The sequence below is a fragment of the Leptonychotes weddellii genome, chromosome 13, assembly GCF_054177405.1.
Source record: "Leptonychotes weddellii isolate Sample4059 chromosome 13, ASM5417740v2, whole genome shotgun sequence".
NCBI classification, from domain to species: Eukaryota; Metazoa; Chordata; class Mammalia; order Carnivora; family Phocidae; genus Leptonychotes; species Leptonychotes weddellii.
Window position 1 is genome coordinate 33,903,975 of NC_138381.1, and position 23,136 is coordinate 33,927,110.

Below are 23,136 nucleotides of genomic sequence, written 5' to 3' on the forward strand. Positions count from 1 at the left end.
TCTAACAAATGCATACCTTCATAAAACCACCACCACTTTCAGGAAACAGAACCGTTCCACCTCCAAAGAACCCCTTTTGTTATCCTTTTATAGTCTCACCCTCCCCTACATGTAACCCCAGCAACCAATATCTGTTCTCCATTACTATAGTTTTGTCTTTTCACAAATATCCTATAAATGGAATTATATAGCATGTAATCTTGGAGACTGGTTTCTTTCACTCAGCATGTCTTTGAGATTCATTGATGTCCTATGTATCAAAAGTTTGTTATTTTTTATGAAGAGTAAATCAGAAATCCATTCTGATCTATCAGTGTTTTTCATTCACCAGCTGTTTCCAGTTTGGGGCTATTATGAAGAGAGTTGCTATACACATTCAGGTACTGATTTTTATGTGAACATGTTTTCATTTCTTTAGGGTAAATATCCAGGGATGGGCTGCTGGGTTACATGGTAAGTATAAGTTTGTAATTTTTAAGCTGCCAAATTGTTTTTCAGAGACTATCATTTTGCATACCTACCAGAAATGTATGAGAGTTCCAAATGCCCCGGATCTTCGTCAGCACTTGATACTATATTTTTCTGCAGCCATTTAAAGAGGCATAGAGTGGTACCTCGTTGTGGTTTTAACTGGCATTTCCTCAATGGCTAATGTCTTTTCATGTGCTCATTTGCCATCCATATAGTATCTTGGGTAAGTGTCAAGTCATTTGACAACATTTTATTGCTTTCGTTCTTCTTAATTGGGTTATATTTGAGAGTTCTTCATATATATATATATATATATAAAAGATTTTATTTTTATTTATTTGACAGAGAGAGACACAGCGAGAGAGGGAACACAAGCAGGGGGAGTGGAAGAGGGAGAAGCAGGCTTCCCACGGAGCAGGGAGCCTGACGCAGAGCTCGATCTCAGGACCCTGGGATCATGACCTGAGCTGAAGGCAGACGCTTAACGACTGAACCACCCAGGCGCCCCCTTCATATATTTTTGATACAAGTCGTTTTTTGGAGGTATGGTTTGCAAATATTTTCTTGCAGCCTGTAACTCATCATTTCATTCTCTTAACAGTGTTTCTATCAGAGTGAAAGTTTTAAAATTTGAAGTTCAACTCACCAATTTTTTATTTTATGAAATGATGCTTTTGGTGTCATGTCTAAATACTGTCTGCCTAAAACCAGTCCTGAATATTTTCCCTAGAGTTATAAACTTTTAGAGTTTAGATTTATGATCCAATTTGAGTTAATTTTCAAAAAATACCCGAGAGTAAGGTTGAGATTCATATTTTTGCATATGGATGTCTAATTGTACCAACACCATTTGTTGAAAAGATAATCTTTACTGAATGGCTTTTACGCTTTGTCAAAAACCAAGCAGCCATATCCATGTGGGTCTATTTCTGAACTCTCTCTTCTGTTCCACTGGTCTATGTGTCCGTCTCTTTGCCAACAGCACACTGTCTTCAGTACTGTAGCATGATAGTACATCTTTAAGTTGGGTACTGTTATTTCGTCTAACTTTATTCTTCTTGTAAAAAATTACTTTTGCTATTTCCTTTGCCTTTCCAAATATATTTTTAAATCTCTTGCTGAGATTTTGAATGGAACTGCATTAAATCTATACACGTACTGGGGGAGAACGGGCCTCTTTTATGCTGATGTTCCAACACAGCTAGAGAGTGGAGGCTCTAGTTCTCTCAGTCCGCTGTACACTGCTTGTGCCCGTGTCTGTGCTCTAGGCTGAGCAGCAGTGTCAGCTGCCTGCCCGGCACCACTCCCAGGGCTGTGCTGCCGTGGCAATACTGCCTAGGGATGGGGTAGCAGAGAAGGGGAAAAAGAAGAGACAGAAATGGGGGGGGGGGGGGCGGCGTTTCCTCCACTAACCCTTAAGAGAGCCCATTCTCATCCCTCAGAACAGAAAGAGTGGGTTTCTCTCGGAGGCTCTCCTGCTCCCGGTACATACTTCTGAGTTCTGGACTGCCTTCAAGTACAATGTTGAATACAAGTGGTGAGCAGACATCTTTTCCTTGCTTCTGACCTTAGGGGAAAGCTTTAGTCTTGTCCTATTAAGCATGATACGCTACTAAAAGCATAATACAAACTAATACATTTGACTTCATCAAAATTAAAAATGTTTGCGCTTCAAAAGGTACCACTAAGTAAATGAAAAGACAAGCCACAAACTGAGAGAAAATATTTAGAAATTATTTATCTGATAAAGGATCTGTATCTAGAACATATATTTAACTCTTATAACTCTGCAATAGGAAGACAATCTGATAAAACATGGGCAAAAAATCCAGAGAAACTTCATTGAAAATATAAGAATGGCAAATAACTACATGAAAACATCCCCAATATCGTTAGTCATAGGTAATGCAAATTAAGATCACAATGAGATACTACTTCACATGCAGTAGAATGGCTCTAAGAATAAAGACAGGCACAAAGAAACGTTGGTGAGGTTGTGGAGAAACTGGACCGCTCGTACATTTCACTGGTGGGAATGTTCATAGTGCAGCCACTTTGGGAAAAGGTTTGGCAATTTCTTGGTTAAAAACAAAGTTACCGTAAGACCTAGCAATTAGGAATCTACAAGAAAAATGAAAACATAAAGAATAAACAACAGTGCAAAGCTTGTTTTAAAAAGCTCTTCTCTCCCCTCTCTACCATTACTCTCCCTTCCTATAAAGGAAACCATATGCAATTCTTTGACCTCTTTCTCTTAATATTTACCTCCATAATTCTAAATATTACATATTAACTTACTGTAGAATAAGGATTTATTTCCCTCCTATCCCCATTCTAATACATACACTTGCTACTCCCTCAGTCTCCCAATGTAGTTATATTAGAAATGTGGTTGTTATTTAATGTTTGTATAAGGACTATGTAAAAATGCTATTTATAGATGATTTGTATATTGTGAATACTTTTCCTTTTCTGCACATTGCCTTCCACTTTACCCTAGGTTATTTTTGCCCCTTTTCTTCATTTTCTATGTATTTGTCACTAATTCAAACCCAAACTCTCTACAATTCGTTTAAATAGTCTCTTAAGATGTTCAGAAGCACGGGCTATAATATGAATGAAATCTTCTTAAAGCAATACCTCCTGAAGTTTTCTGTGTGGGTTGCCTCTGTGCCCGCACCACTGGGGTCCAGGGCTCTCCCTATGCCATCCCCAGGGGGATTCTATTAGCTGTCCTGCACACTGAATCTCCTGTCTTTCAGATCCCGGGCCTTTCTCTTCCCTGGTTTACTTCTTTGTTTGGCAGAGAGCACAGACTGAGAAAGGATGAAGGGAGATGGGCAGGTTTTTGAAACTATACCATCACTACCACAGTGGACTGATGCTTTTAGTGGAGTGAGTTATATACTGGAGTGGAGCTGGAGTTGACTGAAAAATCCCTGGTTTTTACACAATGAGTGAAAACACAAGTAGTTTCATCTGTGTCTCCATGTACAGCAGTAATTAAAAGATGGCCTACATAACAAGCACTCTTGTTATAAGTGAGTGAAAGAATTACTGAATTAACTCTAATGCATGAAATTCACTATGTGGACTGAGTTAGTCTGAGTGCCTGAGTGATTCAGCAGTGTTTTGGGAAACAGATTATTAAATTTGCTTAGCAGAGTGATCATCTCGGCAAGACCGGGCTTACCAGAGAATCAATCCACACAAACACCTAACAATTCAGGAATGTAGAACAACAGAAGTCTCGTGATAATTACTATTTATATTATTTTGCAACTGTTAAAGTCTCGTTGTACCTATTTTAGCCCTCTTAGGGCCTAAAATAGCATTAAGAGTTTTTACGCATTACCTCACTTTATCCTCACAACAACCAAAAGACAGAGGCGCTGCTCTCCCAGTTTTACAGATAAGGAAACTGAGGCTGTGGGAAAGGAAGCAGCTTTTTGCTAAGTCAAGGTGAGTATGCATATATAAGCCAATTCTCTTCTCTAGGTCCCTTTCAGCTATGATTTTTAAAGTATTTGTCATCCACTAAAGTTAGCCTGGTAGTGACCACTTACCAACGACAAGTCAATATTTCTTAAGACGGCTGGCCACCTGTCTAGCAACGTCTGGCAATGTTACATAATTTCTCCCCTGTGTACTGTCATTCAGATAAGATCGATGAAGATCCACCATACAAGTGATGGCAGAGCACAGTGATTAAGATTACACGTTTTGTCAATGATAGATTTCACTTGGATCACTTAACTGCACTTTGCACAAATCATTTAAAGTCTGAGTTTCCCCATCTGTCAATGGGGCATACTACTACTTTACTCAACTGCTTAAAAATGATAGTGTGTGTAGTGCCTGGTACATACTAAGCACTCACTAATTGGTATTATTATTACTTTTTAAACATCTGAGACTAATTATATAGGATAGAACTGCCACATTAGATGACTTGGAATTTGCCTCAAAGCTCCTTCCCTAAGATCACACATTACAAAAGTTATTCTTTGTTTTTTACTCTTCTTGACACTTGAACAGTGTTATTCTTTCCCCCAGTTTCCTGCAGGAAATGTGTCCTTGGAGATCCTAGAAGACAGTAAAGGTTCCTGGCAGGCACAGGATGGTCTGGACACCGCCAGCTACACTACCAGTTAAGCCCATGCCTTAGATCAAGCAGGGCTTTTCTGGATTCAGAAAAGGGGGTAAAAAAGCTGCACTCTAGGGGCTGTCCACACTACTTATTCTTTCACCTCTGTGAAATGGTCTGAAAAGTACCTGCTGGCCAGCTTTGTCTATCTTATTGCAGAGATAGTTAAATATACATCTGATGTTTCTCATTGCACATTTCATTGTCAATACACTTCAGAAGCCAGACAGTGATTAGTAAAATAGAGTGGCGATGGAAAAGCATGCTTGTAGTTGGCTTTTCATGAGACTTGCACTGGGACCTAGAGCTTACTTCCTGAACACAGGTCTTCTCTATATCCTAGGTGCCAGGAAGTATTCGAAGCACTACAAATCCTCACAACAGCCCTTGTTATTTATCTTACTGTAGAGATAAGGATCCTGCAGTATAGAAAGGTCACTACCTCTTCCAAAGCCACAAAGCCAGTAAATGGCAGAGTGAGACCTGGACTTTCCGTTATCGAGATATTAATGAGAAATTCATTATATATAATTCAAAAAGGGACAAAGGGGAAAAAAATATAGATTGAGAACCTCTAGTCTATGCATATGAGTAATTCCAGAAGAACAGGTTGAGGGAATGGTAACACAGTAATATTTGAGATTATAGCCAGAAATGTCCTAGAATTGAAGAATATGAATGCCCTGATCAAAAGTACACTATGTGCACTGAACATGTAGATAAAGATAAGTCCACATGTTGACAATTACAATATACTCAGGTCTTACTACTAAAGAATAAAATGTGCAGCTTCCAAACCAAGAGACAGAAAAACATGAATACTAAAAATTTTATCAAATGAAACTGTATCAATTAGCAAAGCAGGAAAGGAGGAAAAAATAAACAAAACAAGATTAGGTTGAACTTTATGAAACTCATTTTCACAGGTCAAAAATGGTTGAATATCAATTTCATATGGTTCAACCTAAAAGAAGTCCAAATTTAACAATAGTCACAATAAATGTAGATGCATAAAACTCACCTATTAAAAACTGATTAGAGTGAAATGAAAATATAAATCCAGCCATTTAGTAGAGATACACATAAAATAAAATCATACAGATGGCAGAAAGAAATAGAAAAAAATAACAGATACACCAGGAAAATGTTAAACATACTAAAAGTAGTATAGCGATGTTAAAACCAGGGTAAAAAAATTAATACAGATACAGTGAATACTGGGTTTAAAAACAAGAATATACTATCAATTACTGTAGATACATCCAATGATGCAGCCTTGAAAAATAAAAGAATGAATTGAGAAACTGTCAAGTCCATAATCATATGGGAGGTTTTTTTTAAAATACAAATTAATCAGAATCTAATACAGCATGTACTATGAAACAGAAAAAAATCCAGAAGTAACAGGCAACCAAACAGTTATTTTCAACTGCAGAGGAAACATTTTTTAAGAACTGAACACTTTCTAGGTCAAGACGCAGGTTTCAACACATTTGAAATAGATCATGTTCATATACAGGTCATGTTCTCTGATCATGATGAAATTAATCTAGAAATCACTAATAAAAATGAGTAAATCAAAAGGCAAAAAGAAATGTACCTAGAAATATTTAATGTATTTCTAGGTCATCCTGAGTTAAGCAGAAATCAAATGGAAATTACCAACTACTTAGGAATAAATAAGGATGAAAATACATAAAACAACAGGCTGCACTGAAGTGTTCATAGAGTCTTTAATGACTATTAGAAAACAAAAATATTTTTAAATAATAGGTTAAGCATTTAACTAAAGAAGGGAGAGAACAGATTAAACACAAAACAGAAGAAGAGATCATTACAGAGAAAATAAACTTAAAAAAAACAATCAGATACAAGAAAAACTACTTCTTTTTTGAAAATTAAAAACTGCAAATCACTAGCAAGATTATTTAAAGAAAAAGGGGAAAAGCAATAAAAATATGAGCAATGAGAATAACTACATAATTATATACATGAAAATGTTCTAAAACTATAAGATAATACATTATATACATGAAAATGTATATAATACATTATATACATGAAAATGTTCTAAAACTATAAGATAATGCTGTGAACACCCAGGCCTTCCAGTTATTGTGAATTACCCAAATCTGAATTGCTATTGGGCTAACTAAAGCTCCTGACCTGTGTGAAAATTAATGGAGAGAAACCTCATGAAAACGGTCAGGAGGCGAGGAGGGGAGGCCAGGAAGGGAGAGCCATACCACCCAACTTCAGTTACAAGAATGTCAATTACAGACCCCAACAGAAGGGTCAACAGGAAAGAATCACTAACTACAGGTCCCAACAGGAAAAGATGTACATGCATCTTCTACAAGAAACTGAGTACCTGCCTGCACCTCAGCGAATGAGAAACCATCATCACCCTGAACTCTTGCTTTTCTCTAATAAGCTTTCATTCAAAACAGCTTCTCTGGGGGCACCTGGGTGGCTCAGTCTCTCGGTGGAGAGTCTGCTTGAGATTCTCTCTCCTCTCTCTCGCTCTCTCTCCTTCAAAACAAACAAACCCTCTTCCCAATTTCTTCCTCCATAAAAGAAGTCTTCCCCTTTGATTATTGGATTTGCTATGGTTTTGCATAGTTTGTCCTGAATTGCAATTCTCTGCTATTCTCAAATAAATCCATTTTGCAAGTAAAGTAACTGGCTGTTTTATTTTTTCAGGTTAACACCTGCAAACCTTTCCACTTTGCAGCCGGGAATTCATGGTTTTGTCACCAGTAAAATCAGCTGTATTCATAATCCCTTTTCTGAATATTCCCTTCATCTTCTAGCACTAATTAAAATATTGCCAAGAAGACCACGTCGTAAGTAGTCTCTTTTTTCTAAAGTTTGAGAGAGAGCAAATGAGGGGGAGGGGCAGAGGGACAGGGAGAGAATCTGAAGCAGACTCCTTGCTGAGGGTGGAGCCCAACACAGGGCCTGATCTCACAACCCATGAGATCATGACCTGAGCCAAAATCAAGAGTCGGACGGTGCTTAACTGACTGAGCTATCCAGGCAGCCTCTGAGTCGTCTTCTTTCAAGAGGAGGCTACTTTTCTTCCCTGTCTCACGTACCACTGAATCTGGAGGGGGTGGTAGATACCTTCCTTGTTCCTTACTGCTGATTTAAAACCGTTGCTTCTCCCTCCTCCTTAAGAAGCCCCAAGTCTTTTAAAGAATGTGCCAGTCCATCCTTGTCACTGTCATCTATCGCCTCCCCTATCAGTTCCACCACAGTCTTGTCATCAGATTTTCGGTCATTTTAGCATCTATGTAGTCCATTTTTCAATACCCTGGCCTCTCAGATCTTTGCTCTGCCCTCCTCCAATGAAACTGTCCTCCACCACATCTCACCTATGTACTTTCATTCTATATCCCTAGACCACGCAATTACCGATCACCTCCATTTTAAGCATCACAATCTCTGGTCACCATCCCCCGAACCCCATCCTTGCTCTTCCAACTCAATTACTCCAATAATCCCAGATCTTTAGCTTCCTTCACGGGGGTCTTCACTCCAGACCCTCCGTCTTCTTACTTTCTGTTGTCCTCTTCATGTTATCCAGGTCATCTACTCTGCTTAGATCCATGGCTGTTTATCATTATTACCACCCTGGAGCTCCCTATTCTTTTATCTCACTTGCTGGAATAGCCCAATCCTAGCTAAATCCAACTTTCTGCTGACTTTGCATCTCATTTGAGCTGCTGAATATATGGCTAAAGAAAACATGCGAGCGGAGGCGCCTGGGTGGCTCAGTCGTTAAGTGTATGCCTTCGGCTCAGGTCATGATCCCAGAGTCCTGGGATCAAGCCCCTTGTGTTCCTGCTCTCACTATCTCTCACTCTCTGTCAAATAAATAAAATCTTTAAAAAAAAAAAAAGAAAACATGCGAGCATGCTGAATGGCCTCATTTTCAATTTATAACCACAAATCTCAAGCAGGCTCTCAGTGCTGTGCAGAGTTTTCAACGTGCTTGTTTCACATGTCCACAGATTTCCAATACCTTCCCCACCCTCCTCACTCATAGGTGGCAATTTCACCGAAAACACAGAAGCTGTCAGAGGATTTCCATACTCCCATGAACACATTTACCATCCGGTAGGCATGTGTGATCGTGAACATTGTGCCTTTTTCCCACGACACAAGGCCCGAATTATCCCTGCTCCTGTCTGAAGCCAACTACATTCCTTCTCACCTACTCAAGTTAAATGCTCTTGCTGTAATACTCCCCTCTCAAAGTTACCCTCAGTGGGATCATTCTCATAAACATGTAGACTACAGTATATACCATCTTTGAAAAAAGAAAGATAATGTCTCCCTTAATTGCACAATCTCCCCAGCTAACGCCTCCACTTCCCTTTCTCCGATGAAACCTCAAAAGCACTGCTACACCTGCTGCCCCTCCCACTTTGTCTCCCCCACTCTTTTCTCGAGTTGATTTTATATGAAGTAAAGCAGAGTGCACAAAACATAAATTTAGAGCTGAATGAGTTATCACACAGCAAATGCCCATGTAACCATGACTCAGGGGAAGAGAGAAAACGTGACCAGCACCTCACAAGTCCCCCTTGCTCCCATTACCTTTTCCTTTCTCCCCAGTGGGGATCAATCACTGTCCTAACCCTTAACATCACTGTTTTGGGTTGCCGGTTTCTGGCCTTCCTAGAGATAGCCTAATTCCGTGTATGTTCTTCTGTGACTCTAGCTTGGTATAAATGGTGAGATTCATTCATAATGCGGCTTTTGTTCATTTCCACTGCTGTAAAGTATTCAATCGTATGAATCTACCACATTCCACTGCTGATACACACTTAAGATTACTTTCAGTTTGGAGCCAATACAAAAGTACTACCATTAACATTTTTGTCCTGGTCTCCTGATGTGTATGTGCATGCATCTGTTAGATACATCTACATGTGGATCTTCTGGGTCATGAAGTATGTTAGTGTTCATTTTACTAGATACTGACATGTTTTTCAATGTGGGTGTAACAATTTACACTGCTACCAACACTAGTCACTATGAAGAGTATGAAGTGGTATTTCATGAGTTTTGTGTTTTATTGATTACTAATAAGGTTGAGCATCTTGCCCTATGTTTACTGGTCATTTGGATTATCTCTTCAAGTTTTTCATCCGTTTTCCTTTTCCTTTTTGATGTGTAGGAGTTATTTATATATTCTGGATCTGAGCATTTTGCTGGTTATAGGTATCATAAATTTCTTCTGTGACTTGCCTTTTCAATGTATTTTTTCACTTTTTTTTAAATGAACAGGAAGTCTTTAATGCAGTCCCATTTATCAAACTTTCCCTGCATTTTTGAGTATTTCTATGTCCTGTTTAAGAAATCGTCCCCTCGGGCACCTGGGTGGCTCAGATGGTTAAGCGTCTGCCTTCGGCTGGGGTCGTGATCCCAGAGTCCTGGGATCGAGTCCCGCATCGGGCTCCCTGCTCCTTGGGAGCCTGCTTCTCCCTCTGCCTCTCTCTCTCTGTCTCTCATGTATGTATGTATGTATGTATGTATGTATGTATGTATGTATGTATAAATAAATAAATAAATAAATAAATAAACAAACTTAAAAAAAAAAAAAGAAATCGTCCCCTCTCTCAGGATCATAATAAATTCTATGTGATCTCCCAGGAGCTTTATTGCTTTGCCTTCATATTTATATCAGTAATACACATGAAAAAAATTTTCTATATTGTGTGAGAAAAAGTTAGTTTCAGTTTTGTCCTTAAATTATTATCAGGATGACCCAGTATTGTTTACTTTTTTTTTTTTTAGATTTTATTTATTTGACAGAGACAGTGAGAGAGGGAACAAAAGCAGGGGGAATGGGAGAGGGAGAAGCAGGCTTCCCACCAAGGAGCCCGGTGCGGGGCTCCATCCCAGAACCCCAGGACCATGACCCGAGCCAAAGGAAGACGCTTAACGAATGAGCCACCCAGGCGCCCCTACTTTTTTCTTTAGAAGAACATCCTTCTACTACAATGCAGTTCCATCTTTGTCCTAAACTAAGTGTTTAAGTAGAATGGGACTAGTTATAGACTCCCTATTTTGTTTCACCAATCTGTTTATCCTTGCAAAAATACCACACTATCTTAATTACTATACTTTCTTGATAAATTTTGATAACTGTTATTACAAATCCTCCAACCTTACTTATTCTTCTACAAAAATGTCTGGCTATTCTGGGTCTTTGCACTTCCAGTTACATTAAGAACCAATCTGTCAATTTATACACACACACAAACAAATGTGACTGGAAATTCACTTTGAATCTATAAATCAATTTGGAGAAAACCAATATTTTATAATATTGAACTGTCCACCCATAAAGATGGGCATTTTTCCATTACTTAGATCTTTAATTTCTCTCAATAACATTTTAGAATTTTTTTGAAGAGAGTTTCTGATATTTGATATTTTCTGATTGCACTGTATGTGGTATTTTAAAAAAATGTACTGCCCACCTTTTGTTAGAAAACTGACATAGAAATACAATTGATTTTCATTTTAAGTATCAACCTTAAAACAATCAATACTTTTTGATTCTAATCTTTTATCTGTACTTCTCTTGAATTTTCATCATATATAATCATGTCAAGTGCAAATAAAAAGTTTTAATTCCTTTCCAGTACTTATAACTATTATTTCTTTTGCTTGCCCTCCTTACTCTGGCTAAAACCTCCAGCACAACAGTGAATAGAAGTGATAATGGGCATCTGTGTCATGTTCCAGATTTCAAAAGGAACATTTTCAAAATTACTGTTAAACCTGAGAGGCTTTGTTTCATTTGGTTTTGGTAGATACATTTTATCAGATTAAGGAGGTTCCCTTTCATTTGTAGTTTGCTAGAATTTCTGTCATAACCAATGACAAATTTTTATCAAGTCCCCTTTCTGTATCTACTGAAATAACAGAGCTTATCTCCTTTATTCCTGTTAATGTGGTGACATTAAATGATTTTAAAATATTAAATCAACCTAGTGTGCTAGCATAAACCAATTTGGTTTTAATATATTATTAACATTACCTATTGCTGGATTCAGCTGACATTTTATTTAGAATCCTATGTTTATCAGTGAAACTGGCCTGTAATATTGCTTTGTCATGTCATTGTCAGATTTTCATCTCAAGATCATCCTGATCTTATGAAACAAGTTTGATATGTCCCTTCTTTTTCTAGTTATCTAAAAAAGTTTGTGTAAGTTGGCATTATTTCTTCCCTAAAAATCTGATATAATTCATTGGCAAGGCCACCAACACCTGGAAGTTTATGATTGTGTCCATATGTAAAAATTTTAAATCATTTATATCATTAATTTATTTAGTAGTTACAGTACTTTCTACTATCTTTCTTGTGTCGGTTTCACTAAATTGTATTTTTCCAGGAATTAATCATTTCATTTAAAATTTTAAGTTATTGGGATAATGTTTATATTATCTACTTATAATTTTTTAAATGTCTGTATGATGTATGGTAATGTCCTCTTCTTCATTCATGATAGTTGTTACTTAGGAAAGGGTTTTTGATTTTGTTATTCTTGTCAAATAACTAACTTTTGGCTTTGTTGACTCTATACTCTTTGTATTCTCTTATATTAATTTCTGCTCTTTATAGTATACTTTCTTCTGGGGTCAGCATCTATAGTAATGTTACCTTTTTCTACCTTACATGGATTATTTGTCACTCCTTTTATTTTCTTGAGTGGTCAATTTTATTAGTTTTTTCAAAGAACCAACTTCTGGCTTTGCTGTTCCTCTACTGTATACTTATTAAGTTTCTACTCTTCCATTTGTTTTAATTTGCTGTCCTTTTTCTAATTTCTTATGATAATTCATAAAATTATCTTTTAAAAAAATTATATGCATTTAAACTATTTTCATCTAGGCATGGAATTAGTTGTACCTTACAAGTTCTGAAATGCAATATTTGCACTGTTAACTAGGATAAAATATTTTTTTTCTTAAAGCACTTAATGCTTTTTGCCTTGAAGTTTACTTTATTTACCGGACAGTAATATTGGTCAGGTATGTTGTTTTGTTCTATTCTTTACCCTAAGTATTCCTATTCCCTCTTTTTTTTATGTTTGCCTCATAATAATATATAGTTGTCATTTTTTCTTACTCAATCTAACAATCTTTGTCTTTTAAGCAAAATCTTTAATAGATTTAATGATATACTTGAGTTTCAACCTAGCATCTTACACAGATAGAAATATTTGCCCTTTTTTCTTTCTTTCCTTATATATATGTGTATATATATATATATATATATATATATATATAAATATATATATAAAAGTGGACTCTATACCCAATGTGGGGCTTGACTGAACTCATGACTGAGTCACATGCTCTACCAACTGAGCCAGCCAGGTGCCTCTGAATTTATATTTTTTTAATTTCTACTTTCTCCACTCTACTAACATTTATCTTCTGGTGGTAACCTTAAAAATTGTAACACACAACCTTGATTTATTAAAGTCTAATACTAACTGCTATCTTTACCCACGACTTGACAATAAACACCCCCCAAAACCTTACAAATGTAAGGTTTAGCTCCATTTATTGCTACCCAAAGAAAATGCTCTGTTCTCTAATTTTATTGATATTTTGTATGTCATATTGTTTACAAAGTTGACATTAATTTATCTACATATTTACCAATTCCATTGTTCTTCCTTCATTTCTGTACCTGATCATTTCAGTGGGATCATTTTCTTTCTGCTTAAGAGAACACCCTTTAGTGTTTTTTAGGGTGGGTAATGAATTATCTCAGTTTTGTTTCTCTTAAAGGTTTTTTTTTTTTTTTCTAAAGATTTTATTTATTTATTTGACAGAGAGAGACACAGCAACAGAGGGAACACAAGCAGAGGGAGTGGGGGAGGGAGAAGCAGGCTTCCCGCGGAGCAGGGAGCCCGATGCGGGGCTCGATCCCAGGACCCTGGGATCATGACCTGAGCCGAAGGCAGACACTTAACGACTGAGCCACCCAGGCGCCCCTCTCTTAAAGGTTTTTATTTTTGAAAGATACTGTGCTGGGTATAAAATTTCAGGCTTATTTAAAGTTATCTCAGACTTTAAAAGACACCATGTTGTTATCTTTTGGCTTCCTTGTTTTTTCTGTTGAGAAGTCCGCTGAGAAGTCAGCTGTCAGAATTACTGTTGCACCTTTGAAGGTAATCTTTAGCTTTCCCCTCCATCCCTTTGCTTATTTTTACAATTCTTTTCTCTAGCTCTGGCTTCCAACAGTTTTATTACGATATGCCCAAGTATGATGTGGCAGGTATCCTGCTGAAGGTTCATCAAACTTACTGATTCGGTGCCTTAATGTTTTTAACATTAGTTTTAGAAAATTCTTGGCTATTATACTTTCAAATATTGCTACTGCTCAATTCTCTTTCTTATTTTAACTATAATTTGTTAACAATCCTAGATCTCTTTATCTCCTGTATCTCTTACTATCTGTTATTTTCCATCCTCCATGCTTCATTCTGGATATTTACTTCTGATCTATAATTCAGCTCACTAATTTTCTCTTTAGCTATGTCTAGTCTGCTGCTAAGCCTATCCATTAGGTCTTTACTTTTTATTACTGTACTTTTCCAGTTCTAGAATTTCTACTTGGTTATTTTCTAACAGATTCTAGTTCTCTGCTGAAATTCTCAATCTTGTTTTTAAATCTCCTTGAACACATTAATATTATATACAATCATTTTATTTTTTTAAAATGTTTTATTTATTTATTCATGAGAGTCAGAGAGAGAGAGCGGCAGAGGCAGAGGGAGAAGCAGGCTCCCCACCTAGCAGGGAGCCCCATGCGGGACTCGATCCCAGGACCCTGGGATCACGACCTGAGCCGCAGGCAGACGCTTAACCATCTGAGCCACCCAGGCGCCCTACAATCATTTTAAAGTCTATGTCTGATAACTCCATTACCTGGAGTCCTTCTGGGTCTATTTCCATTGTCTATTGTTTTGTTTTCTTTCATGTGCCTTTGTTTCCTCTGCGTATGAAATACCATTTAAAAATTTACTGGACCCAAAACTAATGATGTAATGTATGGGGATTAACATAACAATAAAAAAAATAAAATAAAATAAAAATTTACTGGCCTAATAGCTTTCTTCAGAGAGGATTTACATTTGAATCTAGGGGAAGCCAGGGGCACCAGTAAATTCAATTTTCTGGATTAAGATGGTTTAAACTTGGGCTTCAGTCACCACCAGGGCTGATCTACTTCAATTTCATCATTATTTCTAGGAACCTAAAACTAAAGCATGCAGGAAGGGCTATCTGACTCTCCCCCGCCAATCCCCCGCCAACACACACACACACACACACACACACACACACACACAATAGGCTCTGGACTCCAGGTTTTATGCCCCAGCACCATAAGGCTATCAAAAGTACTATTTATGAACACTACATCTGAAACTAATGATGTACTATATGTTGGCTAATTGAATTTAAATTAAAAAAAATAAATTCATATGCAATGTCAAAAAAAAAAAATGTACTATTTAGGTATACACCTTTTGGAATGCATCAAGGTTAAAGTTCCAGGCTTGTTTCTCTGAGTTTTCATCTTCTCCCACAGATGGCTCCATAATTCTTCACTGCCTTCTAAGCTCTGCCTTCTGACCTCTCTCTGTTTTTAAGCAAATAATTTTTATATCTATTTTTTACCTAACTTTCTAATTGTCCTCAACTGAAGAGTTGATCTAAATCACCAAGGCTGCCATCACAGAAACTGGAGTCTTCCTCAGTCTTTTAAATCAGAGTTTCATTCCTATCACTCCACAGAAACAATTTTATCTAAATTCCAAGAGCCTCCATACACTGAAATCCACAGGTCAATTTAGAGACTTCATCATTCATCTCAGCAGAATTTAACAGAGTTGACCACTTACTCCTTAAACATTTTCTTGACTTCCACGTACTTTCCCCCTCATACCTCATGTCTTCTTACCCTTTTGCTAGATTTTCCTCCTCTTCTCACTCTTCAAAAGATGAAATGTCAATCATCTAACCTAACCTCTTTTTCATCTCCTCCACTTGTAGGGCTATCTCAACCAACCCCATGCCTTTAAATTTACTTGTCCAAATTCATAGCTCCAGCTTCAACATCTCTCCCAACCCTAGTCTTTTATAAATACATGCTAATTGATTTATTTCCCCATATTTCTATTTTCTTCTTCTTTCTATCTTGGCAAGTATCACTGTAACTGAGATGGCAGCTCAGGCCTAAATTCTTACTCCCCCTTTTCTCTTTTACTCCATATCCAACCCATCAGCGTTCTGATAGGTTCCATCATAAAAAATGCAATCAGAATTTTAAAACTTCTTCATCCATGCTCGCCTAGTCCATGCCACTACTATCCTCTGCATGAATTCTCTGTAGCTGGAAAATGTAAATTGGTAAAACCAGTGAGGGAGCAGTTTTGTTTTTTTTTTAATTGAGTGAAATAAAAAAGTGCCTACCTCTCAGCACAATAATCTCACTTCTACTGTCACTTTTGGCCATAACCCTTGGTAACAAATACATTTTATGTTAATCTAATACACACATCCTGAAATAATGATTAATTAAAAAATACTTTTACTACATAAAACACTCTGCTATCTTCTATTTCACTAATTAAAATGCTAAGGTATTCACTAAACTGATTTTACGATCCATTAGTGAGTAAAGGGTCCTGAACTGTAATTTGAAAAGCATTGTTCTACAGAAAAGTGTTAACATTTGTAGAAGAGAATACATGTAAAAGGATGTTTACAGAGACACTGTAACCATAAAGTATATACACATAAAGTAAAAGAAAAATAGATAAACTATGGTGTATTCATACAAGGGACTTCTACAAAGCAGTTAAAATGAATGATCCAGAACTACGTGCACTGACATGGATAAATCTCAAAATCAATGCTTGAGCAAAAACAATTGTTAAAAAGTTGCAGAAGGATATGTGCATATGCTGTACTACCATTTAAATTAAAAATATAAAACAGCTAAGCTATATTATTTTTTTTTTTTTTAAAGATTTTATTTATTTATTTGACAGAGAGAGACACAGCGAGAGGCAGAACACAAGCAGGGGGAGTGGGGGAGGGAGAAGCAGGCTTCCCGCCGAGCAGGGAGCCCGATGCGGGGCTCGATCCCAGGACCCCGGGACCATGACCTGAGCCGAAGGCAGACACCTAACGACTGAGCCACCCAGGCGCCCCATAAAACAGCTAAGCTATATTATTTATATATAGACATGAAGAAGTACTTTTAAAACATGAACAGTAATGATAAATGGAAAAACCAGAACGACGGTTAGAGCAAAGTGGGATGGAACTGGGGAGGAGTATACAAAGGGATTCAACTGTAGCCATAAGGTTTTATTGCTAAAAGCAAAATATAAAGAAAATATGGCAACTTAAGATTCAATAAGGCTGCTGGTTGGTACAAAGGTTTGTTATCTCCTATACTGCCGTGATCGTATAGTGGTTAGTACTCTGCGTTGTGTTATCTCCTATAGCTTCCTGAATGTTTACACCATTTTATTTTTAAAAAATAACAGTTAAAGAAAGAGAAGGCTAGTTTTTCCAAAAAAATAAAATTTCCAAGAGATCCCTAGTAAAAAATGGAAAATACATGATAAAAAATACTTTAAGACAAATAGTTTGAAGCATAATTTTTATTTCTTTAAATATTTTATTTATTTGAGAGAGACAGAGAGAGCACATACAGGAGGGGTAGGGGGAGAGGGACAAGCAGACTCCCTACAGAGCATGGAGCCAGACTCGAGGGGCTCAATCCCAGGACCTTGAGATCATGACCTGAGCCAAAACCAAGAGTCAGACGCTTAACCAACTGAGCCACCCAGGCACCCCAGAACTGATTATTTTTTAAACGAAAGTTAAATTTACTTTAAAAACTAGAAAGATTAAAATGCTATTGTTATACTAAATATCTCACAAATATTTTTTGTGTCTACATTTTTTAAATTCAGACAATGATAAAAACTTAGCAATAAAAAACTTAACAAATAAAAAATTCAAGAGAATAGCTCAAAGACAGTCTAGAATTTTTCCCTGGAAGAAGAAAAAAGATAAGAAAAGACAAAAATATGAGAGAGTAAAGAGAATCAATTCAAGTAGTCCAAAGCCTGGCTAATGGGAGTTCTAAAAAGGAAAAACAGACAGATGGGACATACAAGAGACCTGTTCAACGGGGATGCACATGACTAACCAGACTGCACACCTTTATTACCACAAGCACACAATTTAGCTGACTTGAAGGATACTGGTACAAAATGCCTTTAACCTACCAATCCACAGCAAAGAGAGGAAACAGAGGAATAGTGGATGATGCCGTAGTCATGCAGTCCACAAAATGCAGGCTGAGGAAAGATACAAGATACTCTGCCTGGTCCTCAGGGGAAAAAAATAGAGACTGAGAGAGGCTTAAGAGATATGTGTACCATTTGCAATGTGTGGACCTTATTTGGATCCTGATAATAACACTACAAAAAAAGAAAAGTATTACATAACTAGGGAAATCTGAATACTAACTAGGTATTTCACGTTATTACGGAGTTACTGTTAAATAATTTTTTTAGGTATAAATGGTATCATAATCTTCCTTCCTATACGAGTCTGTATCTTTCGGAGACACATACTGAATATTTACAAATGATACACCTTTGCCTGGAACTGGGGAATCTGCTTCTAATCGCACTTAGCTGGTTTTTCACAAAAGGCCACAAACCACAGGGACTTTAGTCAGTTGGCGAATTCCGGAGCTAATGACCCAAGTAAGAGTAAAAAAACAAATTTAGAAACCAGTGTATTGGGTGCCTGGGTGGCTCAGTTGGTTAAGCGACTGCCTTCGGCTCAGGTCATGATCCTGGAGTCCCGGGATCGAGTCCCGCATCGGGCGCCCTGCTCGGCGGGGAGTCTGCTTCTCCCTCTGACCTTCCCCCCTCTCATGTGCTCTCTCTCTCTCAAATAAATGAATAAATAAAATCTTTAAAAAAAAAAAAGAAACCAGTGTATTTTATAACCTAATCCTGAAAGCGACACTCCATTACTTGTACTGTGTTCTACTGGTCATACAGACCAACCCTAGTACAGTAGGAAGAAGATACATAGAGGTGTAAATACCAGGAGACAGAGACTGTTGGGGGACATAGAAAAGAGCATAAGTAAGAGACAAGACTATTAGGAATTACTGAAGCGAGGTGAGGAACACATGAGGGTTCCGTATACTACTGTCTCTTTTTGTACACATTTGAAACTCCCCACAATCAAAGTTAAACAAACAAAAAACTTTGAAAGATACCTGCACAGAGATGGAGCAAGAAGGTGTAAAAAGGCTACTCAGTGACAGTAGCGACTTGGTGCCAACTCCCTAAGTGGCCCCCTCCCACAGAGACCAAACGGTTGGCAAGAAGGACTGCGTATCAGCAGCTTGTGTGAAGTAAGACTTTCAAATCTAGGCAGTCCTCATCAAGCCCGAAATTCAGTATACAAGCATGTGTATCACACCATTTAAACACTGTCCAAAACATAAATGCTTAATAAAATGTGTTAAAAACAGTAATGTACATAGGGGAATACTCTACCTGGAACAGTAACAATCAAGGCTCTTTTTTTTTTTAGCACAGACACCATTAACATTTCAACTGCAGACTTCCCTGAAGAGTGTAGCTTTCTTTAGTAATTCTTTTTTTTCTTCTTTGGTAATTCTTGTATTGTTCAGGAGAGTTAACAGCTTGGGAAAACTTAAGATTATAACGAAGCTTCTTTTGACTGGTCGCCACTTAGCCAATCTGCTGGATGAACACATTGATACTCTCCATCCCCCACAGTTTAATTTTTATATGCACAATATTAAATGGTGGCCTCTTAGGACTCATTCACAGCTATGCCATGTACTAAACTATAACTGCTTTTGCTTTCTCTGAACAACTTTTTAAAGTTTTCCCTGGAATTATACTGTTTTCCCTGCTATGGTTTTCTATGCACTTACTAACTGCATCCCAAACTCCCCATCATCTAAATTATTTCCAGAGGCATTCAGCTGTACATCATCCATCTTCTTGAAGCCTCTCCTGGCGTGCGTGTCTTGCTTGCTTCCATCTGGGTGGCTGCCTCTTGGCCTAACAACTCTCATCCAGGGCTCTCCCTTCACCATCCTCGAGGGATTCCTACCACATTTGTTTTATGCCAAATCCCCTGTCTTCCACATCCTGTGTCCATCATTTCTCCTGAGTTTAGGTCCTCATTTGGTGGAGCATAATCTCCAGTAACTTTCCAAGAAAGGGTCTGTGCCAGTTCGATGTTATGAGACTTTGCATTTCCAAAAATGTCCTTTTTTAAACTATGCATTTGATGGCAAGTATGGACAGATACAGAATTCTAGGTTGGCAATTCTTTTCCTCTGGAATTTTGCTCCTTTGTTTCCAGGATTGCTGCTGAGTTGCACTAAGTTTTGCCCTTTTCTTTCTTCCTTTTTAAATTCCAAACACTCTTTGGTTCTCCTAGTGTATCTTTTGAATAGTATCCTATTCTTGTTTTATGGTTGTAATATGTTTTATTATTTCACTGGGATTAATTCTTTCTAAGTTTTCTTCTCCCTGAAGAGTTTTTGCTTCCTCCAACTTGCATATTTCTCTTTCGGGGACTATTCATGTTTGAGGGTTTTTTGTGATTGTCTAGTATTCCTTGGTTACATATTTGTTATAAAAATAGGGAACCAAAAAGCTGAATATTAGCTTGGAGTGATGATTACTATGAGTTTTTTTTCCCCCCACTCTGTGCCTAGTCCTACTCTGTCAAGAATGATCCTCGGGACGCCTGGGTGGCTTAGTCGGTTAAGCGTCTGCCTTCGGCTCAGGTCATGACTCCCAGGGTCCTGGGATCGAGTCCCGCATCGGGCTCCCTGCTCCGCGGGGAGCCTGCTTCTCCCTCTGCCTCTCTCTCTGTCTCTCATGAATAAATAAATAAAATCTTTAAAAAAAAAAAAAAAAAAGAATGATCCTCAATCTCTTTCCTGGAGAAACACGGCCTGGCTGTTGGCATTAACGGGAGCCACAGAGGGCAAGGTGCCTAGGGTCTCAGGAGCCAAATATGTATGTTCACTTGCTCCATGTGTTTTCTGTATAGTTCCTTTGCTTTTAATGGGGACTGCTGTCCTCTACCCCAGATACCTTATGTTACCTTCTTCATATGGAGCAACTGGGCCTCTTACACTGGTGGTGGGAGTGTAAATTGGTATAATCATCCTGGGAAAATGTTTGGCAGCACATACTAATGCTATATGAATGTATAACCTATTCCTTTCCCCTATACATACCAAACAGAAACAAGAGCCTAAGTCCTCCAAAAGACACAAGAATGTCACAACTGCTTTATTCATAACAGTCAAAAGGTGGAAACAACCCCAAGGTCTATCAATGTGTAAATAAATTATGGAATATTCATTCACATAACACATTTATCTTGATGTGGATGATCATCAGATAGGGATATACGTATATGTAAAAATTCAGTAATGTGTATGCCTATGACTGTATACATTGCAGTTTTAAGTCACATACATCTTAAAAGAATCTTTTTTAAAAAAGCTGATTATAGCAATGTTTTGAGAAGTTTAATATCCCCTACTAATCTATTAAGATAAATCATTATTTTCCAAAGCCTAAAATTTATAGCCTAATGATCAGTAGTATTTTTATCAGTATTTAATTATTTAAGTGGGTAAGTAGTAACTTAGTGATACAACATTCACTTAAAGAATAGTCAACACTAAAGTGTAATTTATTGGAAATTCAGAACACACTTTTCATTCAAATTCAATGCTGTCAGGATCACACTAGGTACTTACCCTTCTAACCTGACATCTGGTAAAGATCTGTTGAGTGCGATCATCTCACTCGCCATTAAATTGAACTGATTGATTTTAAACATCTCTTTCATCTTTTCTTGATCCTCTTTAGGAATGACGACTGGTTTCCCCATTTCTCCAGGACCTTCATGAGGCTTTTGTACTGGCTCTAGAACTAAGAATATGGAAGAAACTTAACATCAATAGCAATTGATAAACGTTTCTGTTTAATAACATGAGTTTAAATTGGACCCTCAACAACCAGAGCCATTTCTGAGCCCATCCTCTCCCAGTCTGTAAAACCTCCTAGGGGCTGCCCTGTGCTTTTCTTCCACACAGTGTCCTCACTCAACACCTCCTCACCCTGCACTATTCACCTGCATCATGCACAGCCTTGGCATTCCCATCTCAAAAATCGTTACCACATTAACCTCACTAAAGCAAGACCTTCATTGTGGTATTCCTATGATCTCCTAAAGTCTAACTCTTTAATATGGAAATTTAACCTAACTTTCCAAACCTACCACCTGGCTCGGCCCCCTACCATGCCACTCCCCACCCCCACTTCAGTACTTAATCCTTCAGTCAAATAGCAACTCACTACTTTCCTTCCGATGTCATGTTTTCCTGCTTTGGTGCCTTTGCTCACAGAAGGCCCCTCCCACAGCACCTCCCTAGTCTTATTTCTGTAATACCAACCATCTACTTGTCTTTTAAGGCCCAGCTAAAACAGCTTCTCTTGTCTGCAGCTTTTCCAAATCTCTCTCCAGTGATCATCTACTACTCTTGACTGCCACGTCATTTCATCAAGGGCTCTTAGGTCTCTATCAATTGCTCCCTCCTATAATGACTGCCAACCTGTCTTGTGGGCCCTCCACTAGATTACATCTCCTTTTAGCTCAGGTTTGATTCATTCGTGTACCTTTTGTGGAATTCAGCATAATGTCCTATAGGAGTTTTATAACTATACGCTGAATTAATATGTGAGCAAAAGTGTTATTCAAAATAAGTCAAAATGAAATCCTAGAATCGATAATAGGCATTATAATAAGCATTAAGTGAGGTGGAGCATCATGAAAGATAATTCTAATCAGAAGTAATGTTATCACTTGATATATACATAAAAAGAGTAATATTCAGGGACACCTGGGTGGCTCAGTCAGTTAAGCATCTGCTTTCAGCTCAGGTCATGATCTCGGGGTCCTGGATTCAAGCCCCACGTTGGGCTCCCTATTCAGCGGGGAGTCTGCTTCTCCCACTCCCTTTGCCCCTGCCCCACTCATGCACGTGAGCACTCTCTCTCTCAGATAAATAAAATCTTTTAAAAAATTTAAATTTAAAAAGAGTAATATTCAGCAATTTCCAAATACTGTTTCTTGTTTTACACTTTAGAGATGTTCAAAAGTGTTCCAAGAAAAACAAGTTCTCAGATATATTAAACTTGGAAAAAAGTATTATTAAACTTCTCATCTAAAAGGCATGGGAAAAGAATGAGGTAAGGTCAAGAATGGGATAAAAATACTTGTTTTGTACATTACTTGTTTATTTTTAAAGCTGAAATTTTTATTCTCCTGTTGTTCATTTTTTTAGGCACCTCCAAAAAGTC

At 37.6% G+C, this 23,136-nt stretch overlaps 1 protein-coding gene across 1 annotated transcript in view; it reads right to left on the reverse strand.

Annotated features, from left to right (window-relative positions):
* Positions 1-23,136, reverse strand: part of GALNT1 (polypeptide N-acetylgalactosaminyltransferase 1) — a 162,519-nt gene that overhangs the window by 70,601 nt on the left and 68,782 nt on the right. The window contains exon 4 of the mRNA XM_081802511.1: positions 21,531-21,705. Within this exon, the coding sequence (XP_081658637.1) occupies positions 21,531-21,705 (175 nt within the window). The remainder of the gene's footprint in view (positions 1-21,530; positions 21,706-23,136) is intronic.